Here is a 23485-nt window from a genome sequence, read left to right on the forward strand (position 1 = left end):
TAGAGTGTGGGTAATGAGGTAGAGAATAAGAGGGAAGGTCTAAAATACTCTGATTCTAAATGACAATAATTTTGTCTATCAGTAATTTTAGCAGAGATGGGTCTCAAGAATAAGCAATTAAACATTCAAAATAAGTTTGTATGTACCTTTATTTTAAATATAGACTACTATTTTTTTTTATTTATTTATTTTAGTACCAGGGATTGAACCCAGGGGTGCTTAACCACTGAGTCATATCCCAGCTCTTTTTATTTTTATTTAGAGACCGGGTCTTGCTAAGTTGCTTAGGGCCTCACTAAGTTACTGAGGTTGGCTTTGAACTTGCCTCAGTCTCCCAAGCCGCTGGGATTACAGGTGTGTGCCACTGTGCCCAGCATAGACTACTATTTTAAAGTAAAGTTTTAGCAAGTGGAAAAAAAGATTCTGAATTTCATTTTCAATACTCTTTATAAAACTGTGATTTTAATGAAAAATTTGAAATTTGTTTACTTTTGAATAGTGAAATAAAGCAGTGATAGCATTTAAATGAAAAAAGACACCAATTTTCCTAAAATATATTCAAATAGAAATCTGCCTTTGGGGAAAACTTAAGAAACATGAAATAAACTGTAATTTTAAAAATATATTGAATGGTAAAGAGTAATGGTAACTGCAAAGAACAAAACATTAAATTCTGTCGTAAAAAAGAAACTATAAACCTGCACAGTGGTACATACCTATAATTCCAGTGATTTGGGAAGCTAAGGCAGGAGGATTACAAGTTAGAGGCCAGACTTAGCAACTTTATTTTTCTTTTTGATACTGGGGATTGAACCCAAAGTCTCTTTACCACTGAGCTACATCCCCAGCCCTTTTATTTAATTAATTTATTAATTTATTAATTAATTTATTAATTATTTTATTAATTTAGGAAGACAGGGTCTTCCTAAATTGTTGACACTGTCTTTGAACCTGCGATCCTGACTCAGACTCCTGAGTCACTGGGAATATAGGTGTGTACCACGGTGCCTGACCAGTTTTGGCAACTTAATGAAGCCCCTAGCAACTTAGTGAGGCCCTGTTTTAAATCAAAAATAAAAAGAATTAGAGAAATATATCAATGGTAAAGTGCCCCTGGGTTCAATGCCCAGGACCAAAAAGAAAAGAAAAAGAAAAAAAGAGCTGTAAGTATTTAACAATTCTCAGATTTCCTAGTACTATATTCCTTGGGAATCCTTTGGGAATTTGGAAAGACTCTCCCACGCCTATAGAGTATCATTTGGTGCCTTAAAGAAACAATTCAATAAAGCAACATTGCTATATGTGAATGTATTTGAGTTCCAGGACAGGAAACTTTCCTCTTTTTTTTTTTTTTTTTTTTTCCTTTTTAATTTTTTTGGCATTGAACCCAGGGGCACTTATTCACTGAGCCACATCTCGAGCCCCCCCCCCCCTTTTTTTTGCCACAAATATATCTGAGAATAGGAAGAGTGGACATTTTTATGTAATATAAGTAATGATGGTTCCACAACTTATTTTAAATCAATTCCAACTATCTTTAAATTTCAAGTTCTAATGAAACTTCCTTTCACAGTTTAAGACTCTTTCCTCAGATACTTCCATCAATAGGAACAGAGAGCCTATCAGAGATGCCATCTACACTAATTTTTTTTTTTTTTTTTTTTTTTTTGTACAAGGGATTGAATCTAGAGGTGCTTAACCACTGAACCACATCCCCAGTCCTTTTTATGTTTTTATTTTGAAACAGGGTCTTCCTAAGTTGCTTAGGGCCTCACTAAGTTCTGAGAATAACTTTGAACTTGTGATCCTCCTGCCTCAGCTTCCCAAGCTGCTGGGATTACAGGCATGAGACACCAGGCATGGCCGCACTGTCTTTTCACATATTCCTAGAAACTTTTTTTTTTTTTTTAATGTAAAGCACATTGTGTTTTTTTTTTTCTAATTATAAAAGCACTTTAGCAATAATCTGAAAGTTTCTAAAGGTAAGAAGAAGAAAGTAAAAAATTAAAGTTCGATGCCTCCACATGTAAATTCTCTTTACGCATAACAAACAGATAAACATGCTTCTAACTAAAGAGGTTCGTAATTTACATAGAGGCTAGCAAATTATTTTTCCTCTACTTAGTATGTAACCTAACTGGTCAATCAAGTCAAGTTTCATTTCTATGCATAGTCAATGCATTGGGCTGAATGGAGGCCTTCAAAAAAGATATGTCAAAGTTGTAATCCCTAGTCTGTGATTTTATCTGGAAAGAGGGTCTTTGCAGGTATAATTAAGTTATGGATTTTCAGATGATCTAGATCACTCTGGATTAACAAGCATTCTCATATGAGATACAGAGAAAACAGAGGTAAAGTTCAGGTGAAGATAGAGACTAGAGCTAAGTAGCTATGGTTAAGGAATGCCTAGGGCTACCAGAGACTGGAAGAAGGAAGGATTCTCATCTAGTACCTTGATGAGACACCTTGATGAGGTGTCTATGGCTCTGGACACCTTAATTTTTAGACTTTTGGCCTCCAGAACTGTAAGAAAATGAATTTCTGTTGTTTTAAGCCACTGATTTTATGGCATTTTGATATTGCAGCTCCAGCAAACTAATAACATAGCCAGTACTCCAAAGTTTCCTGTGAAAAAGCTAACCTGTTCTCCAGCCTTATTTTCTCTTTTCCAGTTCCATGCCACATTTCTCTTCTTCTATTCCCTATATTGCCTCAGGGCCTTTGCACATGATGTTCCAATGCACCCATTGCTCTTCTCCATTCTTCAACTCCCTCTTTAGGGAAAAGTTAAGTGACCTTTTAGCCCTGTTCATCACCATATGGTTCCCTCTCAGCAGCATACAGTTCTTTTCAATAGTCCTTATTGTAGTTTGTATCTTTATCAGTGTATCAGATTCTATCTCCCTAGTGGCTGGGGATATAGCTCAGCGATAGAATGCCAACAAAAGTGAGCCTCTGGGTTCAGCTCTCCAGCACAGCAAAATTATATTAATTTTGAAAAGTTCTCTCTACTAGATTGTAAGAAGGAACCCTGCCTCCCCTCCCCATCATTATATTCCCAGTCTAGCCCTGTGCCAGCTATGCCATAACAACCCTTTTTGAATAACTGAATAGTCGCTTTCCAGAAGCATCACACACCTTGGGGACTTCTAGCCTACAAATGGCTGTGGGCTGGGTCAGGTGACTGTATCATTTACACTCTATAAAGCAGATCTCTTCTTAGAGAGTAATCAATAATTGTGGGTTACCTGGTTACAGTCCAGCCCTGGGTAAAGGCTTTGCCCGCCATAGGCGCAAACAAAAAGGCAAGAGGAAAACTAGAAGGGGACAGGCTACAACATTTTGAGGAATGGGGGGTATCATTTAAATCTGCTTAACTGCTACTGCATTAACTGCTTTTTTCTACATTGTATCCGTTTCATGTTCCCCTCTCTACAATGTAAATGAGGGGTTTCACCTGCTAAGTCATTGCTACATCTCACACCTACAATAGTTCCTGCTGCATAACAGGCTCTCAATAAACATCTCAATAAATGTTCTCAAAGCTGAATATTACGCCTTAAGCGAATAATGGATCAAAATGCTAAACCCGGGATGGGGGACTAGCTCCCTCACTCCGACTTAGCGAGACCAGAAGGCCAAGAGGCCTAACAATTGCTAAGGGTTGGGCCTGAGGATATTGCAAAGAAGGCCCCAGTGGCTGCGGGGCTGTCGCGCGGTTTAGCGCGACTCTCACCTCCACCACCGCCTTCCTCTCTGGGATCCTCTCCAAGACCGGGCTCGCGACCTCGGCCCTCTGGGCCCCCTCCCTCCTGGCACAGCCCCGTCGCCCCCTCCCCAATCCTCTGGGACTCGGCGGGCCTCGTGCCACCCACGGCTGCCCTCGGCCTAGGGACCCCCGCCCCCCACCGGGGATCCCCGGCCCGCGGCCCCCGCCCCGCGCGGTCCGCGCGGACAGGCTCGCGCGGCACAGCGCCCCCTCCGCGCCGGCCTCTGCGGCTGCGCGCTGGCGGGGCCGAGGCCGAGGGGAGGGGGTCGCGCCGGGGGCCGTCGGAGCTGCTGTGGCGGCGGCGGCAGCGAGAGAACTAGCGGGCCCTGCGGCCGCGGGCAGACCGGAGGAACGTAGGAAGCGGTCATGTCTCGCTACACGAGGCCCCCCAACACCTCCCTGTTCGTCAGGAACGTCGCGGACGCCACCAGGTGAGCGGCGGCCGCCGCAGGTTGGGGACGCGGGGGAGGGGCGGGGTAACGGCCGCGCCGTGGAGCCCGGCTGAGGCCCGGCGGGCGTGCCCGGAGCCTCCTCGCCCGCCCTACCTGCGGCGGCCCAGCCGCCTGCCCCGGGACGGTGTGAACCCCGGGCTACGCGGGGCCTGGGCGGGACTCGCGCCTCCGCCTCCCGGCGGGCGTTCAGCCCCGGCGCGGCGCACTCTCGGCCCACTGCGCTTTACGCGCCCCCGCACCGCGCCTGGCGGTCAGGGCAGCGCAGGGGGCGCCTCTCGGGCGGCCGCGTCCCTCCCCGACTCTAACCCAGAGTGCTTTCGCCCTGCGGGTGCCTGCGTTGCAGCCTCTTTGTCGCCGTGCCGGGGTAAAGCCGTGCGTGCACCTCTCCTAGAAGAAGAGGAATGAGGGCTGATTGAGAACGTATCATAAAATGATGATGCGTACCTTGGGCCTTAGTTTCCTTTCCGCCAGTAATGATCTACATACAGACAGTGCTAGGGTTAAATGATATTTTTTTACAGTTATATACTATATACAAAAGATGACTTCAGTGAATGAGATTTACATCTTTAAAGTTCTGAGTATAGCATTAACACCCTTTATTACGATTTTGATGGACCTAACTGTTTAATTCTGATGCTCTGAGTCCTCATTTCCTCCATTCCCCTTTGGCAATTTTGTCTATATAGTGTCTAAACATAGATCTTAAGAAATTATTTTTTCCCTTTTCTTTCTCTCCCTCTCCCCCGCTCCGTGTCTGTCTCTTTCTCTCACTCTTTTCATATTTGAATGACTTTTTTCATATAACACTTTTCCCTCTAGTAGGAGCCAGAGAGAATTGGGGTGGTGGTGGTGGTGGTGAGACAACAGACACTTTGATTGCGCTGGACCACCCCCTTCTTTCTAGTTATGCAATATTATCTTGTACACAGGGACAGCTGAAACAGTTTTACTGACTGACTTGGGGCTAGACAGGCACAAATATGGAGCGGTCTTGACTTCGTACTCATTTGGAATAATAATATTTTACCTTTGAGGAGTAGATGTTAAGTATTTTTAAAATTTGACCACTACATATATTTATGTCACAACTATAGACTGTGAGTTAATATATCTTAGTTAACATCTAAAAGATGCCTGTGTTTGCATTTCTCAGTCTGTTTATTCATACATTACATAGAAAAGCAAATTTCTTGATTTGGGCAAGATAAAAAGCATTACACAGTTAAACACCCGCTTAAAAACTGAATAAGCATCAAGTTTCTCTAGCCTATCTGCAGAAACAAACAAAACCAACCAACCAACCAAAGAAACCCCAGAGGTTTCCAATTCTTAATGGCCACAAGAGCCGGTCAGGTAATATAAATGAGTGAAACTGTCAGGTTAAAAGGCACAACAGGATAGTGTAAGCAAATGAAAAAGGACATGTGCCATCTAAAAAGAACAGCATCTGCTACTAAGCTCCAACTGATAGCTACCCTGTAGATATCTGGACTCCTTGTTGTCGTATCTAATTTTCAAGAGAAATCAAAAATCTGAATTTTGTCAGGCACAATGGGGAAAGCCTGTAACCCCAACAACTCTGGAGGCTCAGGCAGGTGGATTGCAATTTCAAGGCTAGCCTAGGCTATTTAACAAGCCCCCTCTCAAAATTAAAAAAAAAAAAAAAAATTATGGGCTGTAGGGAAGCAGCTCAGTGATAGAGAGCTTGCCTAGCATGCACCCTACCCTGGGTTCAATGCCCAGCATCACAAAGAGGAGAACAAAAAATTCAAAATAAAACACATCTGCATGTGACTCCTAACTTCTGGTCTAGGTACCCACCATCAATATCGAGATTGATAATTGAGATTTACTGATTTTCTTTTCCATTCTTCCACTGAAGTTTAGACTGCCACTGGGGAGACAATCAAAATCTAGATTATGTTGTATTATTGAACTAATAATTGCTAATATTTGTTAAGTATTTGCTATGTGCTGTATTAAAACAACATATTATTAAATTTTTGTATAAATCTTGTATGTTCTTTATTGACCGCATTTCTAGATTTAGAGAGTTTAGAGAGATTAAGTATCTTGCCTAAAAGTGCATAGCTGGTGAGTTGTGTTGACAGTCCAGTCATTACATGTAAGCTGCATTAATTTTTTGTACAAGTGGTGTACAATTTAAGTTAACTACTATTGTGACACCTTGTATATTTTAAGTTAATTTTATCTTTTAGTATTAACTATAAATAAAATAATTGAGATAAAGTGTTCAAGCAAGCTATAAAATTCTATATGCAGAATGATTTAAATTAAAAGAAAAACAAAAGGAAAAACTAGAAAATAAGACTTGAAAAAATTCATTTGGGTGGTAAGACTTAGCTAATTTTTCCTATTTTTAAGTGTTTTTCAATTTTTATTTAATAAGAATATTTGGGGTGTTTTTGTTTTCGGTACCAGGGATATCAAACCCAGGGGTGTTCTACCACTAAGCCACACCCCCAGTTCTTTTATTTTTTATTTTGAAACAGGGTCTTGGTAAGTTGCTTAGGGCCTCACTAAATTGCTAAAGCTGGCTTTGAACTTGTGATCCTGCCTCAGCCTCCCAAGTTACTGAAAGTGGCCATTTTAATATAAACTATAAAGCACAGGGCATTAAAAGATATTGTGGGTTGTGTATACCTAAACAGAAAGAAAGAAAAGATGTTGTGAGTTAGCATAAAATTTAATAGGACTGACCATGAGCACAAGAATTTTTAGAGATTTTTAAAATAAATTTTAAATTTTGTGTTAGGTTTCTTTTCACTGGTGAAGCAAAATGTGAATCAAGAAAAATATTAACTTTAATATCTTTGTTTACTATGTAGAGGAATAATTTTTAAATGACAAATATAATGTACTAATTAATGTAACAAAGTAATAATATCCAAATCTCAAATGTAGCATCCCCATTTTGATGTGTAATATCATGTTTGGTTGGGGAGCAACAATCAAGTACCTCTCTTGAACTGTTTCTGCAGTATTCTTTGGTTACAGTATATATGAGACTATATATTTTTATATAGAAAAAACATTAAAGAAAATATAGCAATATTTATGATAAAACTTCCTAGCAAACTGGAATAAAAGAAGACTTCTTAAGTCTAGCAAATAGCATCTATGAAAAACCTATAGCTGACTTCATAATGGTAGAAGACTGAATGAATGCTTTTCCCCTCAGAGCAGGAACAAGAGAAGGGTGACCACTCTCACTATCTCCATACAACATTTTACTGCAGGTCCTAACCCGTGTTTGTTGCAAGAAAAGAAATGAAAACATAAAAATTGGAAATGTAGAAGTAAAACTCGTCCCTGTTCATAGGTGACATGTTTTTATTTTTTAACATAGAAAACACCATAAAATCAACAATAACTATTATAACTAATAAAAAAGTTACCTGAGTACAAATTAAACTTATAAAAACTTTATTTCTACATATTAACAACAAGCAGTTGAAAACAGGGAAATTTAAAAAAAAATTCCCATTACCCTAGCGTCAAAAAGTATACATGGTGACATATGCCTATAATTCCAGCAACTTGGGAGACAGGTGGATTACAAGTTCAAAGCCAGCCTCAGCAACTTAGTGAGATGCTATAAACAACTTAGCAAGACTCTGTCTCAAAACAAAACCAAAAAAGAATTTGGTATGTATATCAGTGGTTAAGGACCCCCAGGTTCAATACTCAGTACCAAAAAATATATATATATAATATATATGTATATACATGTGTATATATGTACGTGTGTGGTGTGTGTGTGTATATATATATATATATATATATACATATATACACATACACGTACTTATATACACAAGTACACATGCACTTGGGAGATGGGCCTATAATCTCAGCTACTTGGGAGGCTTAGGTGGATGGATCACAAGTTCAAGTTCAGCCTGGGCAATGTAGCAAGTGAGACCTCGTCTCAAAACAAAACAAAACAATAATATGCTTAGAAATAAATTTAATAACAACAAAAAAAAAAAATACAAATTCTTTCCACTGAAAATGCAACATATTGCTAAGAAGAAATTTAAAAACCTTCAGTAAATTAGTAGGTATACCATATTCATCGATTGGAAGACAAATTATTACCAGAGCTCTTCCAGATGATCAATCAATTCAACATAGTCCTGTTCAAAGGCTAAAAAAAAAAAAACAAAGCAAAACAAAACAAAAAACAAATGGACAAGCTAATTTAAAATATAGATTTATATGCAAAAGATCTAGACTAGCTGGGTGCAGTGGTACATGCCTATAATCCCAGTGACTGAGGAAGTTGAGACAAGAGGATTGCAAGTTTGAGACCAGCCTGGACAACTTAGTGAGACCCTGTCTCAAAATAATAAAAAAAAGTCTAAGGATGTAGCTCAGTGGTAAAGCACCCCTTGGTTCAGTCCCCAGTGTGCAACACGCTCACACAGGACTAGAGTAGCCAAAATAATATTGAAAAAGGCACTGAAGCTGGAGGACATAAACTACCTGACTTTTAGACGTAATTAAAAGACACAGTAATGAAAATGTGATACTGACCTAAGAGTAGACAAATAGATCAATAGAACAGAATGGGGTATAAGTTTATAAATAATCCAGGCTTATAGAGTTAATTGATTTTTGTTTTTCTTTAGTGGTACTGGGGCTTGAACCCAAGGCCTCATGCATGCTAGGCATGCACTCTACCATTAGGGTGTATTGCCAGCCCAGAGTTAATTGATATTTGACAAAGATAAGAAAGTGATCCAGTGGAGAAAGGAAAGTCTTCAACAAGTACTATGCAGGAGCAACTGGATAGCCATATGGGGAAAAAAAAAATGAACTGCAACTGTGGCCTCTACCTCACATAATAATTTGAGGTGGATCATTGATCAAAATGTGAAAATAAAACTAGAAAGGTTTTAGAAGAAAATATAGACAAACATGTTCATGACTTGGAGGTAGGCAAAAAATTGCTTCCTTCCTCCTCTTCCTCCTCCTCTCCTTACCTCCCTCCCTTTTTCCTTTTCTTTCCCCCTTTCTTTTCCCAGGGGCACTCTACCACTGATCTGCACTCCCAGCCCTTTATTTACCTTTTTTATTTTTTATTTAATTATTTTTTTAATTTTAGACAGGATCTCACTAAATTGCTGAGGCTGACCTTGAATCTGCTATCCTCTTGCCTCGCCTTCCAAGTAGCTGGGATTATAGGTATACAGTGGTATACCACTGTACCGGGCCAGGCAAAGATTTATTTATTTATTAATTTGCAGTGCTGGGGATTGAACCCAGGGCCTTGTACTTGCAAGGCAAGCACTCTACCAACTGAGCTATATTCCCAGCCCCAAGATTTCTTAAAGGACAAAGAAAGTAGCATAAAAGAAAAATATTGATAAGTTAGATTGCATCAAAATTAAAATTTCAAATTGCAGACTGAGTGAAATTATTCACAAAACATCTGACAAAGGCTTTGTTACCAGAATATATGAACTTTAACTACTAAACAATAAAGACATTAAAAATGGGCAAAAATCTCAAATCTCTCTCTCTCTCTCTCTCTCTCTCTCTCTCACACACACACACACACACACACACACACACACACACGGCCATTAGCACATGAAAAGGTACTCAATATCATGTGAAAATTAAAACCATAGTGAGATTCCACTTAATACTCACTTGAATGGCTAAAATTGAAAAGACTGACAGTATCAAACACAAAGTTGGACACCACTGGAATTCATACTTGGCCAATGGGAATATAAAATGATGCATCCACTGTGCGGAACTGTGACAATTTCATAAAAGTTAATTCTATATATCCTTTTTGACTTAGCATTTCTACTCCTAGATATTTAAACAAAAGAAACTGTCTATAAACACAAAAAGATGTTGCACCATACTGGCTATTACGTAAATTAAAATTTTTAAAAAGCTGGGTGTGGTGGTACTTGCCAGTACTTACAGCTACCTGAGCTGAGTCAGGAGTATTACTTGAGCCCAGGAGTTCAAGGCCAGCCTTGACAACATAGAACCTGTCTCAAAAAATAATAATAAAATCGATGAGATACCCATTTACTCCACAAATGGCAGAATGGCAGAGATTAAAAGGTGTTAATGAAAAAGTAGAACGGTGGGCATTCTACATGCTTTAGGTGAGTATAAATTGGTTTGCCCACTTTGGAGTAGTGAAGCTGAAGAAGGGCATGTTCTCCAGCTTACCCTTAGCTAGTGATGCATACCTGAGAATTCTAGCAAATCTCTAGGAAGCACAGTTTACAATTAAAAATTTTTTTAGTTGTGCATGGTGTCACATTCCTGTAATCTGAGCTAATCAAAAGGCTGAGGCTAGAGGATTGCAAGAAACCACTGGGCAACTTAGTGAGACCTTGTCTCAAAATTTAAAAAGTGGTTGGGGGAGCACTGTGGATAAAGCTCAGGGCTAACATGGGTGAGGTCCTGAGTTCCATCTCCAATACTGGAAAAAAAAATTTTTTTAATGAAACATTTTAAATGTTCATCCACAGAAAAATGGGTGATTAAATTGTGGGTGAGTGAATTGTTTTATTGTTATTGTATCATAACAATACCACATAGAGTTACGTGGAAAAAATCTCCAAAAAAAAAAAAAAAAAAAAAAAAAACCTCAAGGGGCACAAAGGCAAGGAACAAAATACAAATAATCTGGCACCATTTATTCAACATTTGAAACAAGACTGACTATTTTTTTGGTACTGGGGATTAAACCCAAAGGCATTTTACCACTGAACCACATTCCCAGCCCTTTTTATTTTTTATTTTGAGACAGGGTCTCCCAAAGTTGCTTAGGGTCTTGCTAAGTTGCTGAGGCTGGCCAGGAATCCTCCTGCCTTAGCCTCTCTAACCACTGGTTTACAGGCATGTGCCACCAAGTGTGGCTTTTATGCATTTAACATGAATATATATAAACATTTATGGATAAAAACATTTGTAGTAAAAATATAGTTATTCACGGGAATGATGAACACCAGTAATTATTTCTAAACTACAAGGTAGGGTCTGGGATTGTGGCTTAGTGGTAGAGCGCTTGCCTAACGTGTGTGAGGCACTGGGTTCAATTCTCATCCCTGCATGCAAATAAATAAATAAAGGTTCATCAACAACTAATAAAAATATTAAAAATAAAAAATAAAATAGAAGGGTATAATGCCTGATTTCTAAAAAAGAAAAAAGTATGTATGTATACACACACACACACATACATGGCTAGAGATACAGTTCAGTGCTAGAACACTTGGTTAGCATTTAGCCCTGAGTTTGATCCTCAGCTCTGCAAAATAAATACAGAAACTACTGAAAATTATGGCAAACGTGGCAAATATTGAGATAAAATAAATCTTGGTGGATACATGGGTACTTGTTTTATCCTCTCTAATGCATATAATTCTAAATATGTTGAAGTAAATTCCTCTAAATGTATATAATTCTCCTCTGTAATTTGTATAATTGTAAATATGTTGAAGTAAATCACACCAAAAATTCCGTTAAATTCCTCTATAATGTAAATTCTACTCCTCTATAATGTATATAATTCTAAATATGTTGAAGTGAATTCTAAATACGTTTAAGTAAATTACACCAAAAATGCAAAAATAATGAGAAAACAATAGCTAACAGGTGAGTGAGTGGAGACAATGAATGGGAATTAAACCCAGGGTCTCATGAATCCTAGGCTGGTGCATCTCCAGTCCTGTTTTGTTTTTGAGAAGATCTGTTCCTTTAGACTATCACCCCTTGGCTTTTAGGATTCTAAGCCTCTGTGACACACATAGCTCCAGTCTTTTTCTTTATACTACTTAGAAACCCTTTCCCATTACCACACACATTTGGTTGATGGGATTAGGTGCTCAGAAGAGCTTCATTTAAATTCTAGCTTTGCTACTGGTTGTACTGGTCTGGGTCAGGTAACTTCTGTCATCCTAAGTCTCATTTACTCTTAAATGATAATAATAGTTGTGTTCTTTGCTCATTAATAAACAACTGTATATTGAGTGCTTTACTGTGTGCCCATCAGCTAAGCACCAGATACACACTGGTGAACACACCTGCTTTATCAGCAGTTCTCAACTTTCTATTTCAGAATTGTCTACGAAACGCTTTAAAATTTAAACATCAACTGTGCCTTACTGTGGGAGACACTAATTGGGTCCAGAGTTAATGCAGCAGGCTAAGGTGGCTGTTTTCTTTACATCTCCTTCATAAGTGATTCCAGTATTCAGAGGGATTGAGACTCTTTATTCCCATAGTTTGTTCAGTGGGGAGAATTGGGTTTTCCTTGTTCCCCACCATACTCCTGAAGACTGGCACATAATAGATGCTCAGTAAATACTTGCAGAATTAATAAGTAAAAGAAAAAGGACATTGTATTGTCCTTTAAAGCTAATAGTCTATCAGGGACTATTGCGAATATTAAATAAAGTATGTCATAATATTGGCTGCCTAGCATATAGTGGATACTTAATGAATGTTAATTGAATCTTTATGTATTAATTCCTAAAGCCCAATATCTAACCTTAATCACTGACTTGTCTTCTAGTCTTGGAGAAATTAATACAATCTGTGTAATCACAGTTTTCAGTTACAAAACTCTTAATGACTATTCCACTATCACCCTAAATTCTGCATTTCTAAACCTGAAAGCTGCTTCTTTTGCTTTTCTCTTCTTCAGTCTAGCTGTCTTTTCCAACCATCTAATTTTTGTGATTAACAACATCTTTCTTCCTTTTGCCGGAATTAGAAGTTTTGCAGTCATCTTTGAGACTTTTCTTTATACAATGTATATGTTTCGAAGTATTTTTATTTCTTTTTTTTTATTGTAAACAAATGGGATACATGTTGTTTCAGTTTGTACATGGAGCAAGAGTATACCACTTGCATATTCATATATTTACATAGAGTAATGATGTTTGATTCATTCCGTTATTTTTTTCTTCCCCCCCCACCCCTCCCACCCCTCTTTTCCCTCTATACAGTCCCTCCTTCCTCCATGCTTGTTCCTGTCCCACCCCCCTTTAAGTGTCATCATCCGCTTATCAGTGAGATCATTCCTCTTTTGGATTTTATGAGATTGGCTTATCTCACTTAACATGATATTCTCCATTTTCATCCATTTGCCTGCAAATGCTATAATTTTATTATTCTTTATAGCTGAGTAATATTCCATTCTATATATATACCACAGTTTCTTTATCCATTCATCAATTGAAGAGCATCTAGGTTGGTTCCATAGTCTGGCTATGGTGAATTGAGCTGCTATGAACATTGATATGGCTGTATCTCTGTAGTATGCTGATTTTAAGTCCTTTGGGTATAGGCCAAGGAATGGGATAGCTGGGTCAAATGGTAGGTCCATTCCAAGTTTTCTAAGGAATCTCCACACTGCTTTCCAGAGTGGCTGCACTAATTTGCAGTCCCACCAGCAATGTATGAGTGTACCTTTTTCCCCACATCCTCTCCAACACCTATTGTTGCTCGTATTCTTGATAATGGCCATTCTAATTGGGGTGAGATGGAATCTTAGTGTAGTTTTGATTTGCATTTCTCTTATTCCTAAAGATGTTGAACGTTTTTTCATATACCTGTTGATTGCTTATAGATCTTCTTCAGTGAAGTATCTGTTCATTTCCTTAGCCCATTTGTTGATTGGGTTATTTGTATTCTTGGTGTAGAGTTTTTTGAGTTCTTTATAGATTCTGGAAATTAGTGCTCTATCTGAAGTATGAGAGGCAAAGATATTCTCCCACTCTATAGGCTCTCTCTTTGCATTGCTGATAGTTTCCTTTGCTGAGAGAAAGCTATTTAGTTTGAATCTATCCCAGTTATTGCTTCTTGCTTTTATTTCTTGTGCTATGGGAGTCCTGTGAAGGAAGTCTGATCCTAAGCCAACAAGGTGAAGATGTGGACCTACTTTTTCTTCTATAAGATGCAGGGTCTCTGGTCTGATTCCGAGGTCCTTGATCCATTGTGAGTTGAGTTTTGTGCAGGGTGAGAGATAGAGGTTTAGTTTCATTCTGTTGCATATGGATTTCCAATTCTCCCAGCACCATTTGTTGAAGAAGCTATCTTTTCTCCATTGCATATTTTTGGCACCTTTGTCTAGTATTAGAAAATTGTATTTATTTGGGTTTGTGTCCGTGTCCTCTATTCTGTACCATTGATCTACCTGTCTATTTTGGTGCCAATACCATGCTGTTTTTGTTACTATTGCTTAGTAGTATAGTTAAAGTTCTGGTATTGCGATATCCCCTGTTTCATTCTTCCTGCTAAGGATTGCTTTAGCTATTCTGGGTTTCTTATTCTTCCAGATGAATTTCATGATTGCTTGCTCTATTTCTGTGAGGTACGTCATTGGGATTTTAATTGGAATTGCATTGAATCTGTATAGCACTTTTGGTAGTATGGCCATTTTGACAATATTAATTCTGCCTATCCAAGAACATGGGAGATCTTTCCATCTTCTAAGGTCTTCCTTAATTTCTTTCTTCAGTGTTTTGTAGTTTTCATTGTAGAGATCTTTTACCTCTTTGGTTAGATTGATGCCCAAGTATTTTATTATTTTTGAGGCTATTGCAAATGGAGTTGTTTCCCTCATTTCCCTTTCAGCTGTTTCGTCGCTTGCGTATAAAAATGCTGTAGATTTATGCGTGTTGATTTTATAGCCTGCTATTTTGCTGAATTCATTGATGAGGTCTAGAACTTTTCTGGAGGAGGTTTTTGGATCCTCTAAATATAGAATCATGTCATCCGCAAATAGTGACAGCTTAAGTTCCTCTTTTCCTATTCGTATTCGTATCCCTTTAATTTCTTTAGTCTGCCTAATTGCTCTGGCTAGAGTTTCCAGAACAGTGTTGAATAGAAGTAGTGAAAGAGGACATCCCTGTCTTGTTCCCATTTTTAAAGGGAATGGTTTCAGTTTTTCTCCATTAAGAATGAGGTTGGCCATGGGCTTAGCATAAATAGCCTTTACAATGTTCAGGTATGTTCCTACTATCCCTGTTTTTTCTAGTGTTTTCAGCATGAAGGGGTGTTGTATTTTGTCAAATGCTTTTTCTGTGTCAATTGAAATAACCATATGATTCTTATCCTTAAGTCTATTGACAGGATGGATTACGTTTATTGATTACCGGATGTTAAACAATCCTTGCATTCCAGGAATGAACCCCACTTGATCGTGCTGAACAGTTTTCTTATATTTTTGGATATGGTTTGCCAGTATTTTGTTAAGGATCTTTGCATCTATATTCATCAAGGATATTGGTCTAAAATTTTCTTTCCTTGATGTGTCTATTCCTGGTTTGGGTATGAGGGTAATATTAGCTTCATAGAATGAGTTTGGTAGGGTACCCTCCTTTTCTATTTCCTGGAATACTTTGAGAAGTATTGGAATGAGATCTTCTTTGAAGGTCTTGTAGAGCTCGGCTGAGAATCCGTCTGGTCCTGGGCTTTTCTTGGATGGTAGATTTTTAATGGCTTTTTCTATTTCATTGCCTGATATTGATCTGTTTAAGTTGTGTATGTCCTCCTGGTTCAGTTTGGGAGGAGCATATGTCTCTAGAAATTTGTCAATGTCTTCGGTACTTTCTATTTTGTTGGAATATAGATTTTCAAAGTAGCTTCTCTTTATGTTCTGTATCTCAGTGGTGTCTGTCGTGATATTTCCTTTTGCATCATGTATTTTAGTAATTTGAGTCTTATCTCTCCTTGTGATTAAGGGTTTATCTGTTTTGTTTACTTTCTCAAAGAACCAACTTTTTGTTATGTCAATTTTTTGAATAGTTTCTTTTGTTTCAATTTCATTGATTTCAGCTCTGATTTTAATGATTTCCTTTCTTCTACTACTTTTGCTGTTATTCTGTTCTTTTTCTAGGGCTTTGAGCTGTAATGCTAGGTCATTTAATTGTTGACTCTTCATTCTTTTCTGGAATGCGCTCCCTGCAATGAATTTTCCTCTTAGTACCGCTTTCATAGTGTCCCAGAGATTTTGATATGTTGTATCATCATTCTCATTGACCTCTAAGAATTTTTTAATCTCCTCCCTGATGTTTTTTGTTATCCATGTTTCATTCAATAGCATATTATTTAGTCTCCAAGTGTTGGAGTAATTTCCTTTTTTTACTTTGTCATTGATTTCTACTCTGAATCCATTATGATCTGATAGAACACAAGGCAGTAGCTCTATTTTTCTGCATTTCCTAAGGGCTGCTTTGTGGCATAATACATGGTCTATTTTCGAGAAGGTTCCATGTGCTGCTGAGAAGAAAGTGTATCCGCTCTTTGATGGATGGAATATTCTACATATGTCTGTTAAGTCTAGGTTATTGATTGTGTTATTGAGTTCTATGGTTTCTTTGGTTGGATTTTGTTTGGAAGATCTATCTAGTGGTGACAGTGGTGCATTAAATTCGCCCAGAATTATTGTGTTGTAGTCTATGTGATTCTTGAAATTGAGAAGGATTTGTTTAATGTACAGGGATGGACCATTGTTTGGGGCATAAATATTTACTATCTTTATGTCTTCCTGATTTATGGTTCCCTTAAGCAGTATGAAATGTCCTTCTTTATCCCTTCTGACTAACTTTGGCTTGAAGTCCACTTTATCTGATATAAGGGTGAAAACCCCCGCTTTTTTACTGAGTCCATGTGCATGGTATGTTTTTTCCCATCCTTTCACCTTTAGTCTGTGGATGTCTTTTTCTATGAGATGAGTCTTTTGCAGGCAGCATATTGTTGGGTCTTTCTTTTTAATCCATTCTGCCAGTCTATGTCTTTTGATTGATGAGTTTAGGCCATTAATGTTCAGGGTTATTATTGAGAAATGATTTGTATTCCCAGTCATTTGGCTTATTTTTGGTTTTTAAGTCAGCCTGGTTTCTCCTTTGAGTGGTTTTTCTCTAAGGTAGTTCCTCCCTTTGCTGACCTCCATTGTTGTTTTCCATTTCCTCCTCATAGAATATTTTGTTGAGAACATTCTGTAGTGCAGGCTTTCTATTTGTAAATTCTTTTAACTTTTGTTTATCATGGAAGGATTTTATTTCATCTTCAAATCTGAAGGTTAGTTTTGCTGGGTATAGGATTCTTGGTTGGCAACCATATTCTTTCAGAGCTTGAAATATGTTGCTCCAGGCCCTTCTAGCTTTTAGAGTCTGGGTTGAGAAGTCGGCTGCTATCCGTATTGGTCTCCCCCTATATGTAATCTGGTGCTTTTCTCTTGCAGCCTTCAAAATCCTATCTTTATTTTGAATGTTAGGCATTTTCATTATAATGTGCCGTGGTGTGGATCTGTTGTGATTCTGTGCATTTGGTGTTCTGTAAGCCTCTTGTATTTGATTTTCCATTTCATTCTTCAGGTTTGGGAAATTTTCTGATATTATTTCATTGAGTAGGTTGTTCATTCCTTTGGTTTGTATCTCTGTGCCTTCCTCAATCCCAATAATTCTTAAATTTGGTCTTTTCATGATGTCCCATAGTTCTTGGAGATTCTGTTCATGATTTATTACCATCTTCTCTGTTTGGGCAACTTTATTTTCAAGATTAAATATTTTGTCTTCATTGTCTGAGGTTCTGTCTTCCAAGTGGTCTAGTCTGTTGGTGATGCTTTCCATTGAGTTTTTTATTTGGTTTATTATCTCCTTCATTTCAAGGATTTCTGTTTGGTTTTTTTTGAGAATCTCTATCTCTTTTTTGAAATGATCTTTTGCTTCCTGCAGGTGCTCTTTCGGCTTATTGGTATTATCATTCATTGCCTGTATTTGCTCTCTCATTTCATCCTTTGCTTTGCGAATCATCTTAATCATGTATAATCTGAAGTCCTTTTCTGACATTTCTTCTAACATACTGTCATTGGATTCTATTACTATAGAATCTAGATTTGTTTGGATCATTTTCTTCCCTTGTTTTTTCATGTTGTTCATGTATCTTCCCCTCTAGCGCTGCAGATCTGGGGTATTGCAGATTTCCTTCTGTAGGCTTATAGTGGCCCTATAGGTTTCCAAAACCCTTTCTTTAAGGGGAGATCAATAGTAGCAGTGCCCAAATCAGACACTATGCAATCCTAGACCAAATAGCCTCTATGGGGACAATAACAGAATGGTCATAATAAACAAAATGAGTTCAAATGTTATCTTCGGTAAAACAAACAGGTTTGCAGTAAGGTCTGCAGTTTCTAATGGAGGACAAAGAGGATGCAGAGGGATGTAGAATATGGCTGTTAATGGGATAAGAAAAGAATATACAGAAGTTCTAGAAAATAGAAAGGGTGAGAGTGTAATCAAAAGAAATCGGATGTTAGCATGCAAAAAAGGGAGAAAGAGACTCTGAGGGAACAGGTAAACAAAAGAAAAGAAAGCAAGAAAGTAAAGAAATAAAAACTTAAAAATTTTTTTTAAAAAAGGAGAAAAAAGAAAATCTACTGTATAACAGTCATATACTAATGAAACCTCCCAGTGTCCAGTAGCCTGATGCATGAGAGGTACCTGACAATGAGATTCAAGCCTCCAGCAGGCGTCTCAGGATGGGATTTGCCCCACCCGAAGATCGGAGCTACAGCTTCCAGGATTATCCAAGATGGCCGCTCTGGCTTCAAAATGTGTTGGCAAATGGGGAGCTGCAGCTCGGGTGGGCGTGGTCAGCTGAAGGTCCTGGAGACAGGATGCAGTTGGCCCAGCAGGGGTCCTGGAGGTCCTGTGTGATTGGTGTAGTTGTGGGATCCTAGAGGCCAGGTGCAATCAGTCCGTCTGGGTTCCAGGTGATAGGGCGCAGTCAGTTGGTTTGGGGATCCTGGCAGTAGTGAGCAGTCAGTTGATGTGAGGGCCCCAGAGACGGGGAGTGATCAGTCGGGCTGAGGGATCCTGGAGACGGGCCTCAGTCAGTCTGGCCAGGGGTCCTACGGGGCCTGGCTGTTGTCTCAAAATGGCGGCAGCCACGTGTAATCAAACCTACAGGTACTGTGACAGTGAACTTCCAGGTGACAGCTGGCAGCTGGCGCTCCACTGGCGGTCTGCAGTCAGTCTGCTGGCAGCTGTCGGACAATCGGGAGCTGAACCTCGAGCGTTGGGTGATGGATAGGGGGTAACGTAGGCGATGGACAGGCGAGAGGCAGGCAAATGGCAGATGATAGACGCCTGACAGTAAGCAATCTGCTCTCAAAAAAGGCGTCGATATGCTGGCAGATTGCAGGTCATCACAGCAGACAAATGGGGTAAACACCAGGGGATTGATAAGCAGCAAAAACTGACTCACCAAGAAACAGATATCCTCTGCTTGAATCGGCGTTATGGAGCGACAAGGAACGCAGCCTCCCTCTAGTCTGCCATCTTGGATCTCCCCATTATTTTTATTTCTTACAAGCCATGCTTTGTGCTCAACTCTTTATGCTGAATTCCTATGATCTCCATGAGGCAACATGGTGTGGTAGTTAAGAACACAGACTGCTGGGTGCAGTGGCATATGCCTGTAATCCCAGCGGCTCAAGAGGCTGAGGCAGGATGATTGTGAATTCAAAGCAGCCTCAGCAACAACAAGGCATTAAGCAACTCAGTGAGACCCCGTCTCTAAATCAAATACAAAAATGGGCTGGGGATATGACTCAGTGGTCAAGTGCACCTTAGTTCAATCCCCAGTACCCTCCCCACCAAAAAAAGAACACAGACTAGTAGTGGGACATGGTAGTTTATGCCTGTAATCCAAAGCTCAGAAGTCTGAGGCAGGAGGATTGCAAGTTCAATACCAGCCTCAGCAGTTTAGCAAGGTGTTAAGCAACTTAGTGAGACCCTCTTTCACAATAAAATTAAAAGGGCTGATGATGTGACTCAGTGGTTCACCACCTCTGGGATCAAACCCCAGTACCTGAATGAATGGATAGGTAGATAGAGATCAAATGAACACAGATTAGTGTCAGACTGGAAGTTAGATTCCACCTCTGTCACTTGTGGACTCAGTGAAGGACTAATTTTGTATTCTCATCTGTAAACAGCCGTAGAGTTGTTAGAATTAAGTAGTCTTCAGATGAACAGTTACTAGTATAAAACTGTATTATAAAAGTCAACCTATTACTGTTAAAAATTTTGTCTCTTCAGTTAAATTGTAGCTCCATGAAGACAAATATGCTATGTATTTTTTTGGTATCCCCTCCTGAGTACCTTTTTTTAAAAAATATTTTTTTAGATGTTGATAGATCTTTATTTTATTCATTTATTTATATGTGGTGTCGAGAATCAAACCCAGTGCCTCACACATGCCAGGCAAGCACTCTACCACTGAGCCACAACCCCAGCCTTCCTGAGTACCTTTTGAAGTACAAGGCATATAAAAGACTCAAAATAACCTGTCAAATTTGAGAATACAGTGGTTGTTTTGCCTTGTGTTAAATAGTAAAACATCCATTTTTCCTTAAAGCCTAAGAAATAATTTTAGGATTTTCTTAGAATCTACTTCTTGTTGTCTGAAAACAAAGATTATCATAAATATAAAATTATAGTGAGGCATATGAATGTGTTCTTAATGAAACTGTAAATTCTTATGGGAACAACTTTCAAAGTTGGATGTTCTGGGTCAGTGTTTCTGAAAATTGACTAAGCATAAAAATCACTTGGAGTGCTTATAAAAATATAGATTTCCAGTCCCTAATTCAGACTTCCCGAATCAGAGCTTCTAAGAGAGAGGACCGAGAATCTGGTTTTTTCCTTTCCTTTTTTTCTTCTTTTCAAAACCTTGGCTGATTCTAACAAAAGACAGTATTAGATAATGCTGGACAAGCTGATGTAATTTCTTTTGAAGGTTTCAACTGGATTTCTATAGGCAAAATATTTTAATCCAGCCATTCATTTTCTTTGCCTTATTTCTAAAACACTTCAGGCCTGAGGACTTGCGCCGTGAGTTTGGTCGATATGGCCCTATAGTAGACGTTTACATTCCACTTGACTTCTACACTCGCCGCCCAAGAGGATTTGCTTATGTTCAATATCCTTTATTTTAATATGTACATGTGAATATATTGCATACATGTGCTTATACATATATGTATTCAGGAGCTTGTGTTATGATATTAACATTGCCTAATTAAATGTGTTTATTTCTTTATCTCAGAAAATCTAAAGCAGTCCACAGTAGCTGGCAAGCGCCCCCCAGTTTGAACCAACCTGTTAGCTAGAATCCAAGCATAAACCGAGCAGGCGAGACAAAAGGCACCTAAAGTTCAAGCATCAAGGAGTAAAGAGGGAGGGTGGACACAGATATAAAGACCTGGAAGAGGGGAAGTCTTTATCAAGCAAAAGACAAAGCCAACTTTGAGACTTCGGCTTTCCTACATTTACTCAGAGTTCCAGAGTCAAAGCCAAGTCTGATTTTGTTGGTTCTGCGTCTCTTATAAAGTCCATCTTGCAAGTCTTAAAGAGTAAAGGTCAAGGTTCAAGATCAAGTGACATTGAGGTAATTGCCAGTCTCATTTTATATTGTATTTCTTGAGCTATTTTGTTTGCTATTTAAAAAAAAAAAAAAAAAAAACTAGTCAACAACCTCCTGAAATACAGCTATTTAATAGTTAATATCCATTATAGGTTAGGTTTAAAATTATTTAATTGATATAGATAAGGGAGTTCAGTGGGGTATTTCAAATCAATATATATAATTACAGATATCTACAGATTGCTTTTATGTTTCTTTTATTTCTATTCCAAGTAGTTTATTCCAAGTTTGTTTGTTTATTTTCCAAATAGTGAAAACATAGGCATTATTTAAAGTGGTAGATTCAAAGGTAGATATTATTTTTAAAAGGACTAAATCAGTTCTTGTTTTAGCTCACTTGTATGTGTGCAACTTTGTTTATAAGTAATTTCTCCCCAAATGTCATAATTGGAAAGCTTTTTAATGGAAAAGTAATTTTAATTTCAGAATAAAGGCTTCTGCATACTGATATTTTCAGTGAAAATATGATGAATCCTTTATCTGAAAGAAGGGAATGAGTCCTTCTAAACAGTTTATTTTATAATGCTAGCCTTTTTGGATTAATTTTTTTCTCATATTTCAAAGTATACATGTATATTGTAGCTATACTAATGTATACATTAAAAGGAAAATAACATGTCATTTCTATTCTTTAGATTCACTCTAAATCATAATGGGGCATTTGTTTCATAGTAAACAGTGAAAGTTTTTTTTTCCGATTATTCATATTGGAGATATAAGCTTAATATGTAGAACTTATTTTTCCTATTAATTTCATTTCACATTTAAATAACAACTTTAAAATATTTTCACATGCTATCTGATGTTCAAAGTGTCCTTAACAGCTAGTCATATTTGAAGATGTTCGAGATGCTGAAGATGCTCTTTATAACCTCAATAGAAAGTGGGTATGTGGCCGTCAAATTGAAATACAGTTTGCACAAGGTGATCGCAAAAGTAAGTGTGACTAAACATTAGATCTCGTTTATTCAGCAGAATGAGTTTCAACAATGACAGATTTTTTAAATTTAAAATTCTTTCAGAAAATTATACTAGTTGAGTGAGTATTACTGTGGTTTTCAGATAACGAATTATGTTATAAGCCTTGTTCTTCATATTCTAGCACCAGGCCAAATGAAATCAAAAGAACGTCATCCTTGTTCTCCAAGTGATCATAGGAGATCAAGAAGCCCCAGCCAAAGGAGAACTCGAAGTAGAAGTTCTTCATGGGGAAGAAACAGGAGGCGGTCAGATAGCCTTAAAGAGTGAGTATCAAATACAAGAAGATGGAAAACAAAGGTTTTTTTCTTTTTTTTTTTTTCTTTTTAGCAAGCCACATAAACCATCTTAATTTATATAAACAATCAACTTTTGTGAAACATATGCTCTTTTCTGTCACATATTGTTATTAACTATGGCGTCTTGGATACCCCAGTGTTATTTCTTGGCAGACTTAAATTTTAACTTTTTAAATATAAATATACTATAAACTTAAGAAAAAACAAAAAATAAAAAAATATTTACTTGACAAGGGGAGGAATTTTAGACAAATGAAATTTTCCTCAATAAGGCCAAAACTTCAGAATATTGAGTTCTAAAAAATTATTAAACTCTTAAGAAATATAATGCAACCACTTGTAAAAGGAGGTTTATGAAAACTAATATGAATAGGCTGGGTGTGGTGGTACATGCTTATAATCTCAGCAATTCAGGAAGTTAATGCACATGGTCACAAGTGCAAAGCCAGCCTCAGCAACTTACCAAGACCCAGTTTCAAAAT

The 23485-nt window shown here is 38.1% G+C and overlaps 1 protein-coding gene across 5 annotated transcripts in view; it reads left to right on the forward strand.

Annotated features, from left to right (window-relative positions):
- SRSF12 (serine and arginine rich splicing factor 12) overlaps positions 1-23485 on the forward strand; it is a 65483-nt gene that overhangs the window by 34014 nt on the left and 7984 nt on the right. For 2 of the 5 annotated variants that reach the window (XM_079147013.1, XM_079147012.1), the window contains exons 2-4: positions 21349-21690; positions 22539-22662; positions 22829-22970. In XM_079147013.1, coding sequence (XP_079003139.1) covers positions 22840-22970 — 131 coding nt within the window. In that variant the 5' untranslated portion in view covers positions 21349-21690; positions 22539-22662; positions 22829-22839. Of the gene's footprint in view, positions 1-4020; positions 4201-21117; positions 21223-21348; positions 21691-22538; positions 22663-22828; positions 22971-23485 lie in introns of those variants that run through there. The other 3 variants (XM_079147011.1, XM_079147010.1, XM_079147014.1) reach the window with 3 other exon arrangements.

This window comes from Sciurus vulgaris, assembly GCF_902686455.1.
Source record: "Sciurus vulgaris genome assembly, chromosome: 7".
NCBI lineage: Eukaryota > Metazoa > Chordata > Mammalia > Rodentia > Sciuridae > Sciurus > Sciurus vulgaris.